Below are 19,051 nucleotides of genomic sequence, written 5' to 3'. Positions count from 1 at the left end.
TGCAGCATGGAGGCCACCATGCGCGCTCCTCCAATCGCCACCGCGCTGCGATCACTTTACCCGACCTGTTGGGCACCGCAGATGGCCGTCCAGGAGCCCGTGGCGGGGGCCAGGGTGCTGCTGGGCGGCAAGCACAGGGCCACGGTGCGCTATGTGGGCCCCATCGAGGGGCAGCAGGGCACCTGGGTGGGAATTGAATATGATGAGGCCGGCAAAGGCAAGCACGACGGCAGCCACGGCGGCAGGCGCTACTTCTGCGCCCACGACCCCACAGCCGGCTCCTTTGTGCGCCTGCCCAAGTTCCTGGAGGCCGCCGACTTTGGGCGGTCCCTGGTGGCCGCTGCGCTGGAGCGCTACGGCCTGTCCTCCGCGCTGGAGCGGGCGGCGGGCGGCGGCGGCGGCGGTCAACCTGCCAGCGGCGTGGACCCGGCGCAGCAGCAGGAGGAGCAGCAGCAGATGTACGTGTCCACCGCAAGCAATCGTCGCGTGACGGTGGAGCTCCTGGCCCCAGAGGCATCGGCGCGGCGGCTGTCGGGCGCAGGCGCAGCGCTGGCGGCGCTGGTCCAGCACCGCATCTCCAGTCTGGTGAGGCACCCTTCGATCAACTTGCTCGCTGCCCATTATTGGTGTGCTCAGGGCACCCTGGGAGCAGCAGCCTGCTTGCCTGCCGTGCCTGTGAACATTCTGCAACAGCTGCTTCGGGCGTCAAGACCGCTTCCTGCCCTGCCTGGCGCGCTCGCCATCCATTCATCCATGCAGGGCAGCGGCAGCGAGCTGCGAGCCATGCTGCCCGGCCTGACGGAGCTGGACCTCAGCGACAACCTCTTTTCCAGCTGGACCTTCGTTGCTGAGCTGGCGACAGCGCTGCCCAGCCTGGCCGCCCTGAACCTCAGCGGCAACCGCCTGGCCCTGCCCAGCCCCACCCTGGCGCCGGCAGCCCCGCCACCGGCAGCGCCTGCCAGCCTGGCCGGGCTGCAGACGCTGGTGCTGAATGGCTGCGGCGTGGCCTGGCCGCAGGCGGTGGCTGTCGCCCAGCTGCTGCCCACCCTGCGTGAGCTGCACCTCTGCGCCAACGGCCTGGCCAGCCTGCACCTGCCGGCAGCAGTGGGCAGGAGCGGCTGCGATGTCGCCTCCGCGGCAGAGGCTGCTGCAGGCATCAGCCTCCTGTTGCTGGGTGCTCCTGCAGCTGCTGCGCCCGGTAGTGGCAGCAGCAGCAGCAGCAGGAGCAGCCAGGGCGCTGCGGCGCTGCTGGCAGCAGCGTTTGGTCGGCTGGAGGTGCTGGATCTAGAGAACAACGCGCTTTCCAGCTGGGCTGACGTGGCGTTGCTGAGCACGCTGCCGTGCCTGCGCTCGCTGCTGCTCAGCGGCAACCGGCTGGAGGAAGTGCGGTACGAAGGAGGTGAGGAGCGGCAGGAGGGAGCACGCACGCCTCTGCTTGCCCTGTTGGCGTCGTCTGCATACAAGGCCCATTGCAGCCCTGCCACGTTTCCCGCCGCCGGCCTGCAAGCTCCGCCTGCCCTGCCTTCCCTGCCCCGCAGGCTTCACCGCACTTCGAGCGCTGTTGCTGGGCGGCAACCGGCTGGGGAGCTGGGAGGCGGCCAGCCAGCTGGACCGCTTCCCGGCCTTGGAGGAAGCCCGCCTGTCCGACAACCCCCTCACCGCCGCCGCCCCAAGCACCGTGCGCTACCAGTGCATCGCCCGCATCAGGTGCTTGCTTCAACAGGAGGCGGAGGGCGAGCTTGCACAGCGGCGGCGCTGGCTGCTGTTGAACTGAGCCGGGCAGCTGCGCGCTGCATGGTGGGAGTGGCGGATTCCAAGCCTCCTGCTCCATGCCTGCTATCCTTCCCCACGTTCACTTGCCTTCCCACCGCCGCTGCAGCCGGCTGAGCACACTGAACGCCAGCGCCGTGAGCGCCGCGGAGCGGTGGGATGCGGAGGTCAACTACCTACGCCAGGTCAGCGATGAGCTGGCAGGCGCCGCTGACGTGGCAGGAGGCAGCATCGGCGGTGTGGAGGCTGCAAGGGCCGCCGTCCTGGCCGCCCACCCGCGCTTTCCGGCACTGGTTCAGGTGGGCCGCTCCTGTGTGGAAGGCGGGCATGTGGCGGCAGCGCCGAGGGTGGAGCCTGGGCCTCGCATGCCGATGCCGCCACTGTGGCACGTTACACCCTCTCCCCACCTGTGCACACCTGCTGTGCTGTGCTGTCGCCTGCTGCAGAAGTATGGCGAGCTGGCTCCCGCGGCCCCACGTGCGGCCGCCGGCAGCGCTCTGGCCAGCAGCATGGCGCAGCTGACCATCTGCCATGGTACCAAGCGAGTGGAGAAGAAGCTGCCGGGTAGGTACCACCGGCCGATCGGCGGCTGCTTGGCTTGGCTCGCCTTGGTGATGCATTTACCCGAGAAGAAAATCTAGACAGCCCGCCAGCCCGGCCTGCCCGCTGTGTTCCCGCCTGCAGTGACGCTGACGATAGGCAAGCTGAAGCTCATGCTGGAGCGGCTGCTGCGGGTCAAGGCGGCGCAGCAGGCGCTGCTGCTGGTGCCGCCAGAGGGCAGCGCGTCCCAGGTGAGGCGGCAGGCAGGGCGGCGGGCAGCCTGGGCTGGTGGCTGCCGTGCTGCCGCTCCTCGCTTTCGGCGCGTCCGGCCGTGCACACCCCCGCCACTTGCAGCCTTGGCTGGCGGTGCGCTGGGGTCATGTGTCAGGCCCATGCTGCGCTCCTGGCTGCACCCGCCTACTACTACAGCGTGTCATGCTGTGCTCATGCTTTGCCACGCTGTGTGCAGCCCGAGGATGTCAGCGACGAGGAAGGGCGGGAGCTCCGATACTTTGATGTGGCAGACAGCTGGAGGTGGGTGCAGCCCGGCCCTTGTTCCCGCACTGCAACAATTGGTTCCAGCCTGCCTGCTCGGCTCATGCCTGTTCACTGGCCAGCTGGCTGCCGGCTGGCTGGCCGACTCGGTTGCCATGCCAAGCTGCCCGAGCCTTATTTCGGCCCCCCAATATAAATTATTAATCTCGGTGGGCCGGCCACAACCAGTCGGCACTGCTCCCCAGTTGGGCTCTCGCCCGTGCAATGCAATGCAGGCTAGAGGTGAGAGTGGCAGACCCGGCGGCACGCGCCGCGGCGCTGGCAGCCGCCAAGGCGGCGGCAACGGCGGCGCATGCGGCACGCATGGAGCAGCACGAGAAGGCCATCCAGCAGTTCAGGGCCGTGGAGCAGCGGCTGATGGCCTGAGCGGCACAGGTGCTGCGCCTGGCCTGGGCCATTGGCTGCTTGCCAGGCACACCGCTGCACATGCCGATTGAGCGCCTGCCCACCAGGCCTGTGCTCCCGCGCCTGGGACACTGGTCGGGCTGCTTGCCCAGCTGTGCACCTTTAGAGCCCGTTTTCACCGGCTTCTTGCCGCACTGTAATAGGCGCTCCTCTCCACGGCGAGCCTCCCACCTTGACTGGCCTGCCAAGCTGCCTGTCAGCACTTGTGAGGAGAGCCCACAAAGCTTACAAAAGGGACAAAGGAAGTCGTTGTATTCTGTTGCGCAGAGCCCATCCAGCAGGGTGTGCTTGAGCCACGCATGCCGGCGAAGATGTGTATAAACTGGCGTTGCGGGGTGGGTGGGTGGTGTCACAGCCGCGCTCCACACTCTCCTCAGCGCAGGTGGCATCCTGGTATTGCTGGTGCTGGCTGAAGGTTGGGAATCCACCTCCCCTAGACTCCATCTGAACCCTGCAGGGAACAGGCCGGAAGGGCGGTGAGGCAGGGGCTGCAAGGACGCCAAGGAAGTCACGCCGCCCACGGGGGAACAGGCAGTTCAGGAGGCGGCCGACAGACATGTATCCCAACAGCGAGCCCGCGCCAGCTGGCAGCATGTGGCCACGCACCATCAACGGCTGCGGTTAGGTCTGGGCAGCAGCGGCAGCCGCTTGCAGGCGCCGGCACTCGGGCTTGTGGGCACGCCAGTGCGCGTGGGAGCAGGCCTCGCTGCAGTACCTCACACCACGGCACCTGCTGGCAGCAACCAGGCGGGGGAGTGCAATGGAAGCACTACATAGGCAGGCAGGGTGGACCCATCACGGAGGCAGCCGTGAAGCTGCGTGAAAGCATCTCTTCCCGTCTAGCCCAGGACACTGCTTACCCACTGCAGCGGCGCAGGCCGTGCGTGTTGCCGCAACCGTCTGCTGCACACACCCTGGCAGCGGTTGCTGCCGCATCAGGGGCATCGGACACTGCTGCATCTGCCGCATCCACTGCCGCTGCCTCTGCTGTCGGTGCGGCTCCTGCTGCTGGGTGTGCCGCATTCCCTGCCTCTGAACTCGAACTGGCCGCTGATGGCTCTGGCTGCCCGGCATTGGACAGGATGCTCAGGACATCAGCTGCAGCCTTCCGCGCCTCGTCGCATGGGCTGCTGCTGTGAAGTGCCTGTAAGGCAGGGATGCCCCCAGCTGCAACAATGGCGGCGTTGTTGCTGGGGCTGTCATCGCACAGATTGAGGAGCGCTGAGGTTGCTCGCATGTTCACCGCCTCGCTGCTGCTGCTGCGCAGGCGCTGCACAAGGGCTGGGATGCCGCCGGCTGCAACAATGGCTGCCATGTCGTCAGGGCTGCCCAAGGCCAAATTGGCAAGCACCCCAGCTGCACACTTCTGCACTTCTTCGCTGCAGCTGCTGCGCAGGTGCCCCACAAGCACAGGAATGGCGCCTGCGTCCACAATGGCAGTCCTGTTGCTGAGGCTCTCAGCAGACAGATTAGCAAGCGCTCCCGCTGCGGCTACCTGAATTGCCTCGCTGCTGCTGCTGCGCAGGCGCTGCACAAGGGCTGGGATGCCGCCAGCTGCGGCGATGGCTGCCCTGTTGTCAGGGCTGCCGAAGGCCAGATTGGCCAGCAACGCTGCTGCATGCTCCTGCACAGCCTCGCTGCTGCGGCGCAGGCGCCCCACGAGCAGAGGGATGGCGCCAGAAGCCACAATCGCGACACTGCTGCTGGTGCTGTTAGCGGACAGATGGAGGAGCGCTCCGGTTGTTTCCGCCTGCACTGCCTCACTGCTGCTGCTGCGCAGGTGGCCCACGAGCAGAGGGATTGCGCCTGCTTCCAAAATGGCTGTTGTTATGTCGGGGCTGTCAATGCACAGGTTGGCAAGGGTGCTGGCTGCTTTTGCCAGAACTGCCTCGCTGCCACTGCTGCGCAGGAACTGCACCAGGACAGGAATGGCGTCAGCTGCTGCAATGATTGCCCTGTTGTTAGGGCTGCTGAAGGCCAGATTGCACAGCGCCTTAACTGTCTGCTTCTGCACTTCCTCGCTGCTGCTGCCGCGCAGGCGCTGCACCAGAACAGGAATGGCGCCTGCTTCCGCAATGGCAGTGCTGTTGCTGGGGCTGTTAGCGGACAGATTGAGGAGCGCCAAAGCTGCAGCCGCCTGCACTGCCTCGCTGTCGCTGTTTCGAAGGATCTGCACCAGGACAGGAATGCCACCAGCTGCAGCGATGGCTGCCATCCTGTCAGGGTTGCCGAAGGCCAGGCTGGCAAGCAACGCTGCTGAAAGCTCCTGCACGTCCTCGCTGCTGCTGCTGCGAAGGCGCTCCACGAGCAGAGGGATGGCGCCATCTGCTTCAATAGCTGCCGTGTATTCAGGGCTGTCATAGTACATTTTTTGTAGAATGGATGCTGCGGATACAAGCAGCGCCTCACTGCTGTGCCGCAGGAGCTGCACCAGGGCAGGGATGCCGCCTGCAGCTGCGATAGCTACTTGAATATCTGGGCCTTCGCATGCCAAATTACGCAGCGCCAAGGCTGCTGGTTCCAGCAAAGCCTCGCTGCTTTGGTCGCTGCTCAGGCACTGCACCAGCGCCGGGATGCCGCCTGCCGCTATAATCGCTGTGCGGCTGCCCTGGCTGGAAGAGAGATCAGCCAGGCTTCGGGCTGCTGCAATCGCGCTGCGTCTGCTGCTGCCGCGCAGGCGCCTCACAACTGCATTGATATTGGCCGAGGCTGCCATCGCCAGAGCAGCGGACTGCGAGCGGCGGCGGGGCGGGCGGGGCAGGGCATAACTGAGCGGCGGCCTCAGGGTGGCCTATAGCTCGCAGGCGGGCGTTGCCAGCACCACAATCGGCGCTTCCGAGTGCTATTCAGTCACTCCCAGGTGCGGGGTCGGCGCCCGTCTGCCTCGGGCAAGGCCACTCACCTCTCCACAGGCTTCAGAGTGGGCCAGGGGGCAGGTCGAGCCAGCAGGAGAGAGGCCTCCGCTTTCAGGCGCGGCTGCAAGGAGGGCGCAGCGCGCGCGCCACGCCGCTGCAAGCCCCTCCCGGCGCCTTTCAGCGGATGGTGCTCCCTTACCTGATGGTGCTCCCTAGCTGCTGCCACCAGTGCTAGTCGCGCATACACGCCGAAAAAGATGTATTTGAAAGGCGGCGTTGGGGGACACGGCAAGCGGGAGAGCGGCGCTGCACAAGGTGCAGAGCGTGGGCCAGGCACCTGTAGGCAGGCTGTTCATGATTACAGATTAAAAAACTTTGAAACCAAACAATCAGTATGTCACCGCACCTAAGAATCATCAGGAACAATCAAGGCGGCTGCTTGGCGCAGCGGCGGCACTGTTTGGTGCAGCAGTGAGGTTGGGGGTGGGGCATGCCATCCAGTGCCCGCCAAGGCTGCCGCTGGTGCGCCGGCATGGCGGCACGCGCTGGGTGGTGCATCGGGCGGCTGGGCTTGTGCTGCTGCTTGCGCTGGGTGGCGCACCGGGCGGCTGGGCTTGTGCTGCTGCTTGCGAAGGCCGCACAGGGCCATCACAACCACCGCCATCGGGCGGGGCGCAGGCCAGGAGCGGCGCTGGTTCTTGGCCGTGGAAATGGCAGGGGCTGCGAGGGCAGCCACGGCAGTAGCTAGAGTGGTGGTGTCCGCGGGATCGGCAGCAGCCACAGGCTCCTCAGCGGGGGCGGTCAGTGCAGGGCGGAAGGGTTGGGGCAGCAGCCTGCAGCAGTGGGAGAACCGGGCAGGCAGGGCAGTGCGCATCAGCCGCTGAATGCGATTTCAGGTGCAGAGGCTGACATTAGGCACCAGGCAACACCCGCTCTTTCCACTTCAGCACGCGCTGCGCACCAGCGGCTTCATCTCTTCTCGCCACTCATCAGCACCCTCGAACAGCAGGTGAAGGATGGGGTATCCAGGATCTAGCAGGAGGAAGGAAGAGGAGCAGGCACCTGCCGCCGCGCCACGACCAGCAGGATGCTGCCGCTGCCCCCGCAGCTGCAGCGGCAGCCGCCGGCAGCTCCTCACAGCCAGCGCCGCGCGCGCGCATGCTCGCGCAGCCCCTCCCGGAACGCAGGGTGGGCGATGCCGATGAGCGCGGCGGCCCGCTGCCGCACGCTGCGCCCCCACAGCTGCGCCGCGCCGTACTCTGTCACCACCCAGTGCACGTCTCCGCGGCAGGTGGTCACCCCAGCGCCGGCGCCGAGCTCAGGGAGGATGCGGGAGGTGGCACCGCCGGCCGCGGTGGAGGGCAGGGCGATGATGGGCAGGCCGCCGCGGCTGCGGGCCGCGCCGCGCAGGAAGTCCACCTGCAGGCGACGTCGGTTGGGGCACGGCAAGGGGGTGGGGCGCGCCGTTGCCTGCCCAGTGTAGTGGAGAGGAGGACAGGAGCAGGCTCCCCACTGCGGGGAGGCTGTTTACTGGCAAGCCAAGCCAAAGTCGAAGCGCGAGGCTGCCCCCCACGGTTCCCGCCAGCAGGCCGCCACGCCCCACCTGGCCGCCGATGCCCGAGTAGAAGCTGCCGCCCAATGTGTCTGACGCCACCTGGCGTGGCAAGGGGTGGCGGCCGCGACGGCGGGGCAGGTGAGCCTGGCCACTAGGCAGCTGCTCGAACAGGGCTGTCAGCCACCAGCAGCGCATCGTATGCGTTAACAGCATGGCGCAGCTGCTCACGCGGGCCGCCAACCTGCCTGCCACCCCGCCGGCAGCGCACCTGCCCCGTCAGATCTACGGACAGCGCTGCGTTGATGGCGGCCATGCGGTCGTTGCGGGCCTGCAGGCAGACGGGATGTGGCGCGCGCAGCCCAGGGGAAGCAGTGGCAGAAGGTCACAGGGGCGCAGGCAGGCACGCAGGCTCGCGGGCGGCGATAGGCAGGCAGGCAGGCAGGCTGCCGGCCAGGCAGGCGCAGCAGCTATGCATTGGAGGAATGAAGTGGAGCAGCGGGACCCACAATGACAGCAGGGTCGTTGGTGAAGGAGGAGGGGTGCATGGAGAGGGAGGGGTTGTCGTCCTGCGCCAGGCGGTACCGGCAGCCGCCGGGAAGCTGGTCAGGGCCTGGGCCGCCGTCCCTGCCGCCCGTCCTGTCCACCACACACCCCACACACCACACGCCGTGCTGCCATTTCCCACCCCATCCAACGGCCCACAACACTCCACACGTATAGAAACACAACCAGGCGCACCCACCCACGCGAACGCCGCCCCTGCCGCACCCACCATCCAGGCGTAGAGCTCCGTGGAGCCCAGCGCCAGCGCCGCCACCGCCTTGTGCCGCAGGAACGACTTGGCCGCCCCGGTGACCACCCCCCGCTGCACCAGCTCCACCACGCCGTCTGTCAGCACCTCGGTGTGCAGGCCAAGGTCTTTGTGATCCCGCAGAGCTGCAGGCAGCAACAAGCAGAGGTCGCCAGCAGTTGGCAGCAATCAGCAGCGGCGGCGGCAACGTGGGCGGAGGGTTCAGGCGGGCAGATGCGAGGAGGAGCTGGCGGCTCCCTCCCGGGCAAGACAGGGCTTTTTCTTCTTGTTCTTCTTGTTGGAGCACACAACCACACACACACACATAGATACACGGCCACACAGCCATACACACACGCGCGCCGTGCGCAACCCTCGCACCGTGTGCCACCGCGTTTGGGATCTTGCCGATGCCCATCTGCAGCGTTGCGCCGTCTGGCACCAGCGCTGCCACGTGCCGCCCAATGGCCAGAGACACCTCGTCCGGGGGCCCCGCCGGCGGGGCGAGCTCCGGCAGCGGGCTGCGAGGCGTGGGGATGGGGCAGGCGTGCGGGACCCCGGGGCAGGTGGGAGTGAAGACGTAAGGGCAGGAGGTGGGCGGGTGCTATGCACACCTCGCATGCAGCAGGATCCCACGGGCAGCTTGCACAACCACCTGTCGTTGTGTACGAAGCAGTCTATGGCTTCCACCGGAACAAAGGTGTCGCCGTGTGTGCGGGGCATGCTGCCGTTCACCTCTGCCAGCACAGAGGTGGCTGCCTGCCACCCGGCGTGGCCTACGTCCACCGACGCACCCAGGCTGACAAAGCCGTGGGCGTCGGGGCGGCTGACATGCGGGCAAAGGGACGGGGGGCATGCATGGGGTGTGGATTCCAGCGCGTGAGGAGGGACAAGGGCAGGAAGCAGCACCGGGCCACACATAAGCAGGGACATTTGCCACCAAACCCAGCCAACCGCCGACCCCTCACCAACACCAGCCAATCGACACCGACCAACCAGGCCAGCCAGCAGCTCCAGGCGGCGCCCACCTGGATCAGCGCCACATCCACCCCCTGCTCGGGCGAAGCCACCAGGGCTGGCAGCTCAGACAGGTGCATGGGCAGCCAGTCGGCACGGCCGGCCGCCACCGCGGGCCGCGTGTTGGGGCCGATGAAATATGCGGTGTGGCGGAAGTGGGCGCTGCGGCAGGCGGCAGATGGAAGGGAGGCGCCAGGTCAGCAGCAGGAGTGCGGCTGAGAGCGTGGGTGTGCGTCGGCTGCGTGGGGTTGGGGATGCGGTGCTGCTTTACAGCACCAATGAACATCCAGCAATGCAGGCCCCCCCCCCGGCCCCATGCAGAGTCCTGCCCTGCCCTGCTCTGCCCGGCTGGCCACCCACCAGGCGGGCTCTTCAGCATACGGTGCAGGCCCCAGGGTGAGCAGGTGCACCACCTCACTCCCCGCCAGCTCAGCGCCCCTCCCCATCAACGCCTCCACCAGCAGCGGCGGCGTGGCCGCGCCCGACCCCAGCAGAATGCGGTGCGGTCCCGGAGCGATGGCCTGCGGGGCAGAGGGCGAGTGGCGGCGAGGCGGAGAGAGGCTGGGGAGAGGACTGGGCACGCTGCCACAGCGCAGCTGGGTTGCTGGCCAACGCCAGCCAGCCAGGCTGAGCCTGTGTGCCATAGCAGCTGGTAGGCTGAGCAGCATGCCCACGGTACTTAGCGGTACCCTTGTACTGCTTGGCACCTCACCTGTACTGCCTGCTCTGCCGACACAGTGTTGAGGCGCAGGTGCGCCCGCCGCCGCTCCTCCAGCGGAGCGGTGCTGTCGGTGCGTGCAAACGTGGCGGCGGCACGGTAGCCGCGCCGTTGCTGCTGCTGTTGCTGCCACAGGAACGGGGGGCTGTGCCGCTTGACGGCAGCCGTGGCATCCTGCAAGCTCAAGGCCGCGGATTCTCGGACTGCTGCTGCTGCATCGAATGCTGGCGAGCTATGTGGGTTAGTGGAAGAGGCCCAGAAAGCAGAAGGAAACAACGCGTCCCGGGCGCCAATCCAGAGGCGGGAGGCGGCTGCTACCCAGTGCCGCTGCGTCAACGGCAGGCCAGAAAGCTGCCACAGGTACAATGCCATCACAATAATGGCCGCATGCTAGACTGGCTTGCTGCAGCCGAGCCGAGCGGTCGGCTGCAGGGGCAGGCCGGCGAGGCGGGGCGGTTCGGTGTGGGCGGCAGCGGCTGGGAGTTGGCGGCGGACTTCGAACCCATCTCAGGCAAGCGGTGCGTCGTCAATGCAAGCAATATAATGTCAGTTTCTTGCCGTTTGGCTCGCCTGTCGTGCCCTGAGGCGATGCAGACACCCCAGCGGTTCGCCACGGCTAGGATGCCCCTACCTCGCGTATAAATCGACCAATGCTTCCGGTTTGGTTCCGGGGCGCTCGCGCAGAGATGGGCGCAAGGTACAGTACCGCCACCGCTCGCCACCCCTCCGCCACCACATGCCGCCGCCGCTCATGCACTGGGCACTGATTGAGCGGCAGCGCTTCTCCCCTTAGTTTCACCTTCAGCGCACTCCCAACCTACCCAACCCCTGGAAGCAGGATCTCGCGACCCATCAAGCTCAAGGCATCAGGCCTCCGTGCAGCTGAGGTGAAGTTGCCTAGCTGGCGCCGCCGTCAAGACGGCTGCTTTCTCTCTCGAGCCAGCTTGTTGCTGCAGCAGGTGGTAGTGCTAGCCATGGGAACTGTGCTATCCACCGCCACCATTGGCATCACCGGCACCAAGGCCGCCTCCATCCCACGCCGGCGGTATGGCTGGCTGCGCCGGCTGCGCTGCGTGACAACCGTGGGTGAGCACTGGCCGCGCTGCAGGGCAGTGCCCGTCCTGAGGAGCAAGCGCAGCGTCCAAGGCTGTTGGCAGCGCTCGGGCAGCGGCCAGCTACTCCCCCTGGACGCTGCTGCTGCCACCCGGGATTCTGTAATCAATAGGCTGCCTGCCCGGGCTGCTGCATACCAATGGGGCTGCCTCTCCCGCCTTGGTCCACCACTGATCCCGCCGCATCTACCACCGCCTGCAGAGGAGGCTAACCTGGAGGTGGTCGAGCGGTGGGGCTGCTTCCAGCGGGTGGCGCGCCCCGGCCTGGGCTGCGTGTGGTGCTGCCTGGGCGAGACGGTGGCGGGGCGGCTCAGCACCTCGCTGCAGCACCAGGAGGTGCAGTTTGCGGGGAAGACGCGGGACGGCGTGTGGGTGGAGATGGTGGTGAGCGATGAGGGCTGAGCCTTGCGCTGCAGCCGCTGCTGGAGCTGCCGCAAACATGCTGCAGCACTACGGCTGCAGCCACTAGGGAGGATGCCAGCCCTTTGCTCTCCAGCGGCCCAAAGTGGTTGCAGCAGGCTTCTCGGTGCAGGCTGCCACAGTGTGTCCTGGCCTCCCCCTCTGCCTGTACCGCAGCTCAGCGTGCAGTACCGTGTGGCCGAGGAGGGCGCCTATGCCGCCTTCTACTCCCTGGAGGACCCGGTGGGCCAGGTAACTTCCTACGGTGAGTGAAGTTAGGTGCACGTTGTTGGTTGGATCGGTGGGTGGGTTGGTTGGGTCGCGTCGACTGCGGTGGACACCACAGCCCGCGCACGGTGACCACGACGCACGCCGCCCTAACCACGCACCCAGACCTGTGCACGCACCCCCATGCACGTGCGCTTGCTGCCTGCCCGCCTGCCGCTGCAGTGCTGGACGCCGTGGGCATGGCGGTGGCGGGGCTGGAGGTGGAGGGGCTGTTTGAGCAGCGGGAGGGCATGGTGGCGCAGGTGCAGCGCGGGCTGGGCAGCGTGCTGCGCGGCTACGGCTACGAGCTGGAGGCGTGCCTGGTCACGGTGGGTGGCCTGGCCAGCTTTCGGGGTGGCTGGCTGTTAGGGGGTGGGTGGGTGGGGCTAGGAGTGGCTGGCTGGGAGTGGGCGGGTGCCTGCTGCCAGCAGCATGCTGCATGCTGTGTGCCACCGAGCAGGGGACCTCTACAGCGCAGCACATGCAGGACTGCTGTGCGTTCCTTCCACAGGTGCTGACCCCCACCGAGACCGTCCGAGATGCCATGAGCGCGGTGAAGGCGGCGCAGCGGCAGCGGGAGGCCGCCTGGGAGCAGGGCGAGGCAGACAAGGTGCGGCCGGCTGGGGAGGCCTTCTTAAGGGGGAGGGGGGTGGCTGCAGGTGCATGGGTGTTGGTTTCTGCTCCCCCCGCTCCCGCCCGTCCCCTCATCCTGCCAGCATCAGTGCAATGTCATTCCACGACCGACAACTGCGCACCCACCCACCGACCCACCCACCTGCAGTTCCGAGCCGTCAAGCATGCCGAGGCCAGCTCTGAGAGCAAGTACCTGCAGGGCCAGGGCATGGCGCGCTTCCTCATCGCCTTTGCGGCGGGGGCGCGGGATGCGATGCGGGTGATGGTGACGGGCAGGTGGGAAGGGCGCGGCCCGGCCTGGCCGTGCATGGCGGGTCGAGGCGGGACGGCACTGCGCCTGCGGCCGCCGCCTGCCAGGCAGTAGAGTTACCCGGCCCAACGTGGTGGGGCAGGCTGCGAAAAGGGGGCTCTGCGTTCTGGGGGCCTGCTTAGGGCGGAACATGCTGTGTTTGCCTGCAGGATCAAGCAGGAGGATCTCGCTTTCCCGGAGGCCCCGCCCGCCAACGAGGCCGCTGCGCTGGCGGCAGCCGCGGCCCCGCCCCACCCACCCCACGCCCACGCCGAGGATGGGGCGCAGCAGGGGCGCAGCCACGCACAGGAGGAGGAGCAGCAGCAGCAGCCGCATCTTCCACAGCACCATCATCAGCACCGCAAGGCGCCCCCGGGCCTGGCTGGCGGCAATGGCGGGCTGGGCCGGCCGCTGCTGCAGCCCGCTGCGGGGCCGGGACCGGGGCATGCGGCCAAGCCCAGCGATGCTGCAGTGGTGGCACGGATCGGTGAGCCGGCGCTGCTGCCGCCGCAAGCGCCTGCCAGCCCCAGCAGGGCTGGCGGTGCCCGGGGCCACAAGAAGGCGGTGGCTGCCGAGCGGCTGCCATGAGAGCTGTTACATGCGGCAGTGTGTGATGAACCAAAAGCACGCTGGTTGGAAAGGGAGCATGAGAACGTCTTGTAGCGGGGAACACACACATGCATCGATTCGATTGTCTGACACTGCAGTTGCTGCCTGGGAGCAGACGGGGGAGGGATGCTCTGTAAACTAGGGAGGGCCTGATGCGTAAGGTTAAGGTGCGACCAAATGTGAAGAGCAGGGCACCGGCTGGCTCCCAACAAGCGCTGTGCCCAGCTTGTGGCGCCTGGCTGTAGTGTACACACAATGCATAGGGGAAGAAGAAACACACAAAAGCTAAGACACGGCGGCGTCGGGGCCTCGTAGCTCTTCCCAGCGCTGCCTGGTGGGCGGCGGCGGTCCTGCCGCGGCGGCGCCTCCTTCACAGCTTCTCCACCACCCGCAGCTTGGCGCTGCGGCTGCGCACGTTGGCTGCCTGCTCCTCCTCACTGGGCGCCACGGGGCGGCGGGTGAGGATGCGCACGCTGGCCTGCGCCGCCGCCTCCTCAAACGGCAGGCAGTAGGAGGGCAGCTGCTCGTCGCTGGGCGCCATGCCTGCGGCGGGAAGGGATGGGAGTGGCGCCTGCACCATCAGGCGGCCGCGCAAAGCTACACAGCACCACAAGCTGGCACACACAGGCCTGCGCCGAGCCACCCCACCACAGCAACCCCAGTGTTATCTAAACTCCATGCTTAACTCCATGTCGAGGGGCGTCCCCGCCACCTGCACCTCCTCCACGCACCTGCCGCTGCGCGGAAGGCCCACTTGACGATGCGGTCCTCGAGAGAGTGGAAAGTAATGACCGCCAGGCGGCCCCCAGGCGCCAGGCACTCTATGGCATCAGGCAGGGCCTGCAAGCGGCGGCAGCGGCACGGGCGGCGGGTGGGTGCCAGCGGTGCGCGAGTGGGGCGCCGGGTGGCGTGCACAAGCGGGCGGGCAAGCGGCTCCCCAAAGGCGGGAAGCCCAGCGGTAGTGGCGCATGGTGGGAGCCCGGCTGCCAGCCCAGCCAGCCAACAGCAGGCCAGCCGGCTGCATGCGGCCCAGCCACGCAGCTTCAAGCCAGCGGGCCGCCAACACACCGCGCGCCGCCCCACCGCACCTGCGCAATGCTCTGCAGCTCCCCGTTCACCGCGATGCGCAGCGCCTGGAAGGTGCGGGTTGCGGGGTGCTTGAACCTGGCGTCGCCGCCGCCGCTGCGCCGGCCCCTGCCCCTGCCGCCGCCGCCGCCGCCGCCGCCTCCTGGGGAGCCAATGGCGCGGACTAGCTGCTGCGTGGTGGTGATGGGCGCCTCCTCGCGCGCCGCCACGATCCTGCAGTGGTGCGCGGCAGGGAGGGCTGGAGACGGGCGGCGGCAGGGGAGGGCGGCGTCGCCCATGATCGGGCCCAGCAGCGCACGAGCGGCTCGAGCGCCGCCGCCCAGTCCAGCCCCCTTCCCCACACACACAGCCACGCCACCTCGTTTGAAGCTGTTGAGATCAACAGAGGCAGGCCACCCTACGGCGAAGCAATGCCCGCGGCCACACCCCCTCCACACACACACACACACACACACAAATTACCGCGCGCACACACACACCACCGCGCACACACGTGCACTCACCTGCGCGCGATGCCGCGCCAGTGCCGCTCCTCCCCATACTCCCGGATCACGCGCCCCAGCTCGCCCTCGGGCCACGTGTTCACTGCCAGCTCAGCAGACAGCGGGGCCGCAGGGTCCATGCGCATGTCCAGGGGGCCGTCCCGCAGGAAGCTGAACCCGCGGTCTGCGGTATCCACCTGCGCAGAGCAGGCAGGAGGAGGCGGGGAGGAGAGGGAAAGAGAGTGAATGTGTGTGTGTGTGTGAGAGAGAGGGGTAGGGAGCGGCAGGCGGGCGGGGTGGGCAGGGGACCAGGGGTGGCGGGTGTGGCAGCAGCAGGGTCGCGCAGGCGGCAGGCAGGGGCGCCTGCCTGGCAGCCAGCAAATGTAGCGGGGCGAGAGGTAGCTTGCAGGCCGCTTCCAGCACGGTTCCAATGAGAAAGCCCGCCCTTATAGGAGGGAGGGCCGCACCTGCATGGATGAAATGCCGAGGTCGAGCAGGATGGCATCCACGCCGCCGCTGCCGCTGCTGCTACTAGTGTTGCCGTTGCTGCTGCTGTTATTGCTATCAGTGCTGCCGCCGCCGCCGCCGGGGCCCAGGGGCAGCTGCCGCAGCACCGCTTGTATGCGCCCAAAGTTGCTGCGCACCAGAAAGGCGGTGGGGCGTGCCTCTCCGTCGGTGCCGTCGCCGCCGCCGGGACCGGTTGGCAGCTCAAAGCTGGCACGGCCAGCGGGTGACACGGCCACCGGCACCACCGCGGCGCCGGCGGCAGCCAGGCGGGCTGACGCCAGCTGGTGGGCCGTGGGGTCGAGATCAAACCCTACCAGACTTTCCAGCTCTGGGTGCTGGCGCAGCATGGCGGTCGCGTGGCCCGCCGCTCCCAGCGTGCCGTCCACGTACCGCCGCACAGCGCGCCCCTCAAACGCCGCCAGCACCTCGCTGAGGAGCACCGAGATGTGCGGCGCCGCCTCGGCGGCGGCAGGTGGCTGCTCCGCCGCTGCTGCCGCTGCCTCGGCAGCTGCCGCCGAGGCGTGGCTGGTGCTGAGGGGTCGGCTGCGCTGGCGCTGCTGCTGCTGGGGCTGGCAGGGCCACCAATGTGGGGCCAGCCTTGCTGCTCCTGCTGACGCGGCGGTGGCGGCGGCAGCGCAGCGGCGGGCGGGCAGTTGCTGCGACGCCGCCGCCCTGCCGCAGGCGCGGAGCAGGTGCAGGGGCGCCCTGCCTGCCGCCTGTGCTGCCGCCCCGGGCATGCTGCTGCCGCTCTAGTGCTGCTTGATGTCAGCCTTGCGGCCCTTGCCGCTGAAGCTGCCCTTGAGCAAGGACACGATCCAGAAGAGCAGGGCGGCGACGTGGGCCGCCACGAGCACAGTGATGAGCGGCCCCAGGCCCTCAAAGTCGAAGCCCGTGCCCTTGCTGGGACCAGACAGGCGGCCCGTATTGCCGCGCTGAGGCATGGTGCTAGACGCACTTGACGCCCTGGACATGTGGGGAGGACTGTGCAAACGCGAACAGGGCCAACAGCCTGAGGGCCAACGAGCGCAGCACCCTCCGCAGGACCTGGCCCCGAGTTGTCGATATGGCGCGACAGCGGTGCCAATTGGTTCAGCATCCCTCTCCTTTTCACCTGGCAGAGCGGATCGTTGCAAGGGCCCGGTCAACGCCAGATGGAGCCTGTCGTGCTTATCTCCGCCTGCAAGGGGGAGGCCCGCAACCTGCGCTCCGGCTACAAGCAGCTGGCGCGCCACCTGAAGGCGGCTCGCTGCGATGTGCGGCGCCTGGACGCCGCCTCTGGGCTCACGCCGGCGGCGCTGGCGCAGGCGGCGATCGTCGTGTTTGGCGGCCCCACCCAGCCCTTTGCGCCCAATGAGCTGGACTGCCTGCGCGCCTACCTGCGGGGCGGCGGCAACCTGCTGGTGCTGGCGGGGGAGGGCGGCGAGGCGGCGGCAGGCACCAACCTCAACTCCCTGCTAGCCGACTACGGCCTGCGTGTGGCCGCCGACTGTGTCATTCAGACGGCCTTCACCAGGCGCGCTGCTGCCGCTGCGCCTGCTGGGCGGCAGCCTGCAAAAACAGCAGCATCGTATACTGCAGCAGACGGGAGGTTGCCACTTCTGTTTCCGTCTCAGCCCATCGATGCACAGCACACATGCCACCCTGAGCCTGGTGCCCACCTGCTCCCACTGCTCCTGCTCCCTCGTTTGCAGGTACCTGCACCCCAAGCAGGTGCTGGTCTCGGAGGGCATGCTGTCCCCCGACATGGTCGCCTACTGTGCCAACAACAGCCGCGCAGCAGCCCGGCGCGCCGCCGGGGCAGGCGGCGGCGGCGCGGCGGCGGCGGGCGGCCGCGCCACCGACGAGAACGGGCGCCCGCTGGCCTCCTTTGTCTACCCCAACGGCTCCACGGTGGTGGCGCAGGCCCCCGCCCTGCCCTTCCTGTCCTCGGGCCAGGTGGCGCACCCCTGCAACATGACAATAGGTGCGGCGGCGGCGCCTGGGCGGCTGCCGGGTCCTTTGCACTTCAGCCAGCCAGCTGCCCAGCTGGTGCTGCCATCCGGCAACCTGCGCCGGGCCTGCCCCATGCCACCGCCATCACCATGCCTCGCCAGCATTGCCGCACGCCCCGCCGCCCGCGCTGCCCCGCAGGCGCGGCCTGGTGGCAGGAGGGCGGCGGCGGGTCGGGGCGCCTGGCTGTGCTGGGCTCGGCCGCCATGTTCGACGACGAGTGGCTGGCCAAGGAGGACAACACCGCGCTGCTGGACTTTCTGTTGGGCTGGATGCTGCGGGACCCCGCCTGCGAGCTGCGCCCCAAAAACATGGCGGAGCCGGAGATCGTCGACCCCCGCCCCGTCACGCATGTGGCCGAGCTGGCGGCGAAGCCGCTCGTGTGCCTGCAGGTGGGCTGCCTGGCCTGCAGCCCGAGACGGCAGGCTGCGGGGTGGCAGGACCTGGGGACAGGGAGCCACAGCTGGCGTGCCTCAGCGCTGCGTGGCGCGCGGCAGGCTGCAGGGCAGCCGGTCGGTGCTGGTGCCGGCCTGCTGCCCTGCCCGCTGGTCTCCCACAATTCCCCTGCCCCGGAACACCCTCACTCGTGCCCAACAGCACACGACCCCCACCCCACCTGCCCGCCTGCGCCCACCTGCAGGAGCACGATGACCTGCCTCGCGACATCACCAAGCTGTTTGCCGACAAGCTCTTCAAGCTGGACCTGTCCCTCATCCCGCAGGTGGCGGCGCTGCGGCGCGCCATGGGCGCCGAGGGCGTGCTGCAGCGGCGCGCGCTGCCGCTGTGGAGGCCGCCCCTGGAGGTGCCCTTCCCGCCGCTGCAGCCCGCCGTCTTCCCGCCCGCCTTTGCCGAGCCGCCGCCCCCTTCACTGGAGCTGTTCGACCTGGAGGAGGAGCTGGCGGGGCCGCTGGTGAGAGCAGAGCTCACAGCTTTCCTCGCTATGGGATCCAGCATGGCGCATGCGCCGGGGCTGGCTGGCACATGCGTACCACTGGCCGCGGCGTCCCGGCTGGCGCGGTTTACTGCATGGCGGCAGGGCAACCAAGGAGCCCGCATGCCCCGGCCTGGGTGCGCCTCTACCTCCACCTCCACTGCTACTCCTACCACCCACAGCCTGCCCGCCGGCCCGCTTGCCTGCCTGCCCTGCCCTGCAGGAGCAGCTGAGCCGCGCGACTGCGCAGTTCCTTGCGGCCCCCAAGGCCAGCCAGCAGCTGGAGGCGTACGTCCAGGGCTGCGCTCAGCTGCTGGGCCTGCGCAGCGCGCGCGGCGGTGGCGCCAAGGAGCAGCTGGCCGAGGTGCTGGAGGCGGTGGTGCAGTGCAAGCTGCCAGACTTCTATGCCCAGCCGGCGGCAGGGTCCGGCGAGGACCCGTACTGAGCAGGCCCAGCCTGGCACCCCATCGCTTGCTCCCCATGTGTCACCCAATGAATGCTCGTTTTGCAAGTCAACACTTTGCCATGAGGATATGGCGGGA

General features: G+C 68.2%; 6 protein-coding genes across 6 annotated transcripts; 3 read left to right on the top strand and 3 right to left on the bottom strand.

Moving 5' to 3' along the window:
- Window positions 1-81: 81 nt before the first annotated feature.
- On the top strand, window positions 82-3,231 carry CHLNCDRAFT_144451 (hypothetical protein; the record flags this gene model as incomplete). Its single annotated transcript, XM_005848892.1, has 8 exons — window positions 82-585; window positions 760-1,399; window positions 1,539-1,707; window positions 1,880-2,069; window positions 2,217-2,334; window positions 2,455-2,561; window positions 2,780-2,844; window positions 3,081-3,231. 8 exons carry the CDS (start codon window positions 82-84, stop codon window positions 3,229-3,231), a joined length of 1,944 nt encoding a protein of 647 aa, XP_005848954.1.
- An 895-nt stretch (window positions 3,232-4,126) lies between these two features.
- CHLNCDRAFT_144450 (hypothetical protein) lies at window positions 4,127-5,638 on the bottom strand (the record flags this gene model as incomplete). Its single annotated transcript, XM_005848685.1, has 1 exon — window positions 4,127-5,638. The coding sequence occupies one exon, from the start codon at window positions 5,636-5,638 to the stop codon at window positions 4,127-4,129; it is 1,512 nt and encodes a 503-aa protein (XP_005848747.1).
- A 1,621-nt stretch (window positions 5,639-7,259) lies between these two features.
- Window positions 7,260-10,131, bottom strand: CHLNCDRAFT_21853 (hypothetical protein; the record flags this gene model as incomplete). Its single annotated transcript, XM_005848684.1, has 9 exons — window positions 7,260-7,544; window positions 7,729-7,779; window positions 7,949-8,008; window positions 8,187-8,246; window positions 8,453-8,616; window positions 8,852-8,991; window positions 9,126-9,296; window positions 9,467-9,649; window positions 9,848-10,131. 9 exons carry the CDS (start codon window positions 10,129-10,131, stop codon window positions 7,260-7,262), a joined length of 1,398 nt encoding a protein of 465 aa, XP_005848746.1.
- Window positions 10,132-11,179: 1,048 nt separating this feature from the next.
- Window positions 11,180-13,493, top strand: CHLNCDRAFT_144448 (hypothetical protein; the record flags this gene model as incomplete). The annotated part of the gene is made up of 7 exons (XM_005848891.1): window positions 11,180-11,291; window positions 11,520-11,701; window positions 11,894-11,981; window positions 12,167-12,312; window positions 12,495-12,593; window positions 12,765-12,892; window positions 13,076-13,493. 7 exons carry the CDS (start codon window positions 11,180-11,182, stop codon window positions 13,491-13,493), a joined length of 1,173 nt encoding a protein of 390 aa, XP_005848953.1.
- A 391-nt stretch (window positions 13,494-13,884) lies between these two features.
- On the bottom strand, window positions 13,885-16,530 carry CHLNCDRAFT_144447 (hypothetical protein; the record flags this gene model as incomplete). The annotated part of the gene is made up of 6 exons (XM_005848683.1): window positions 13,885-14,057; window positions 14,246-14,354; window positions 14,603-14,813; window positions 15,104-15,279; window positions 15,550-16,158; window positions 16,402-16,530. The coding sequence occupies 6 exons, from the start codon at window positions 16,528-16,530 to the stop codon at window positions 13,885-13,887; spliced, it is 1,407 nt and encodes a 468-aa protein (XP_005848745.1).
- Window positions 16,531-16,740: 210 nt separating this feature from the next.
- On the top strand, window positions 16,741-18,954 carry CHLNCDRAFT_51639 (hypothetical protein; the record flags this gene model as incomplete). The annotated part of the gene is made up of 5 exons (XM_005848890.1): window positions 16,741-17,177; window positions 17,281-17,552; window positions 17,720-17,970; window positions 18,219-18,488; window positions 18,733-18,954. The coding sequence occupies 5 exons, from the start codon at window positions 16,741-16,743 to the stop codon at window positions 18,952-18,954; spliced, it is 1,452 nt and encodes a 483-aa protein (XP_005848952.1).
- Window positions 18,955-19,051: the final 97 nt, after the last annotated feature.

The sequence above is a fragment of the Chlorella variabilis genome, assembly GCF_000147415.1.
Source record: "Chlorella variabilis unplaced genomic scaffold CHLNCscaffold_7, whole genome shotgun sequence".
Lineage (NCBI taxonomy): Eukaryota > Viridiplantae > Chlorophyta > Trebouxiophyceae > Chlorellales > Chlorellaceae > Chlorella > Chlorella variabilis.
This window is presented reverse-complemented; position numbering and strand designations above follow the sequence as displayed.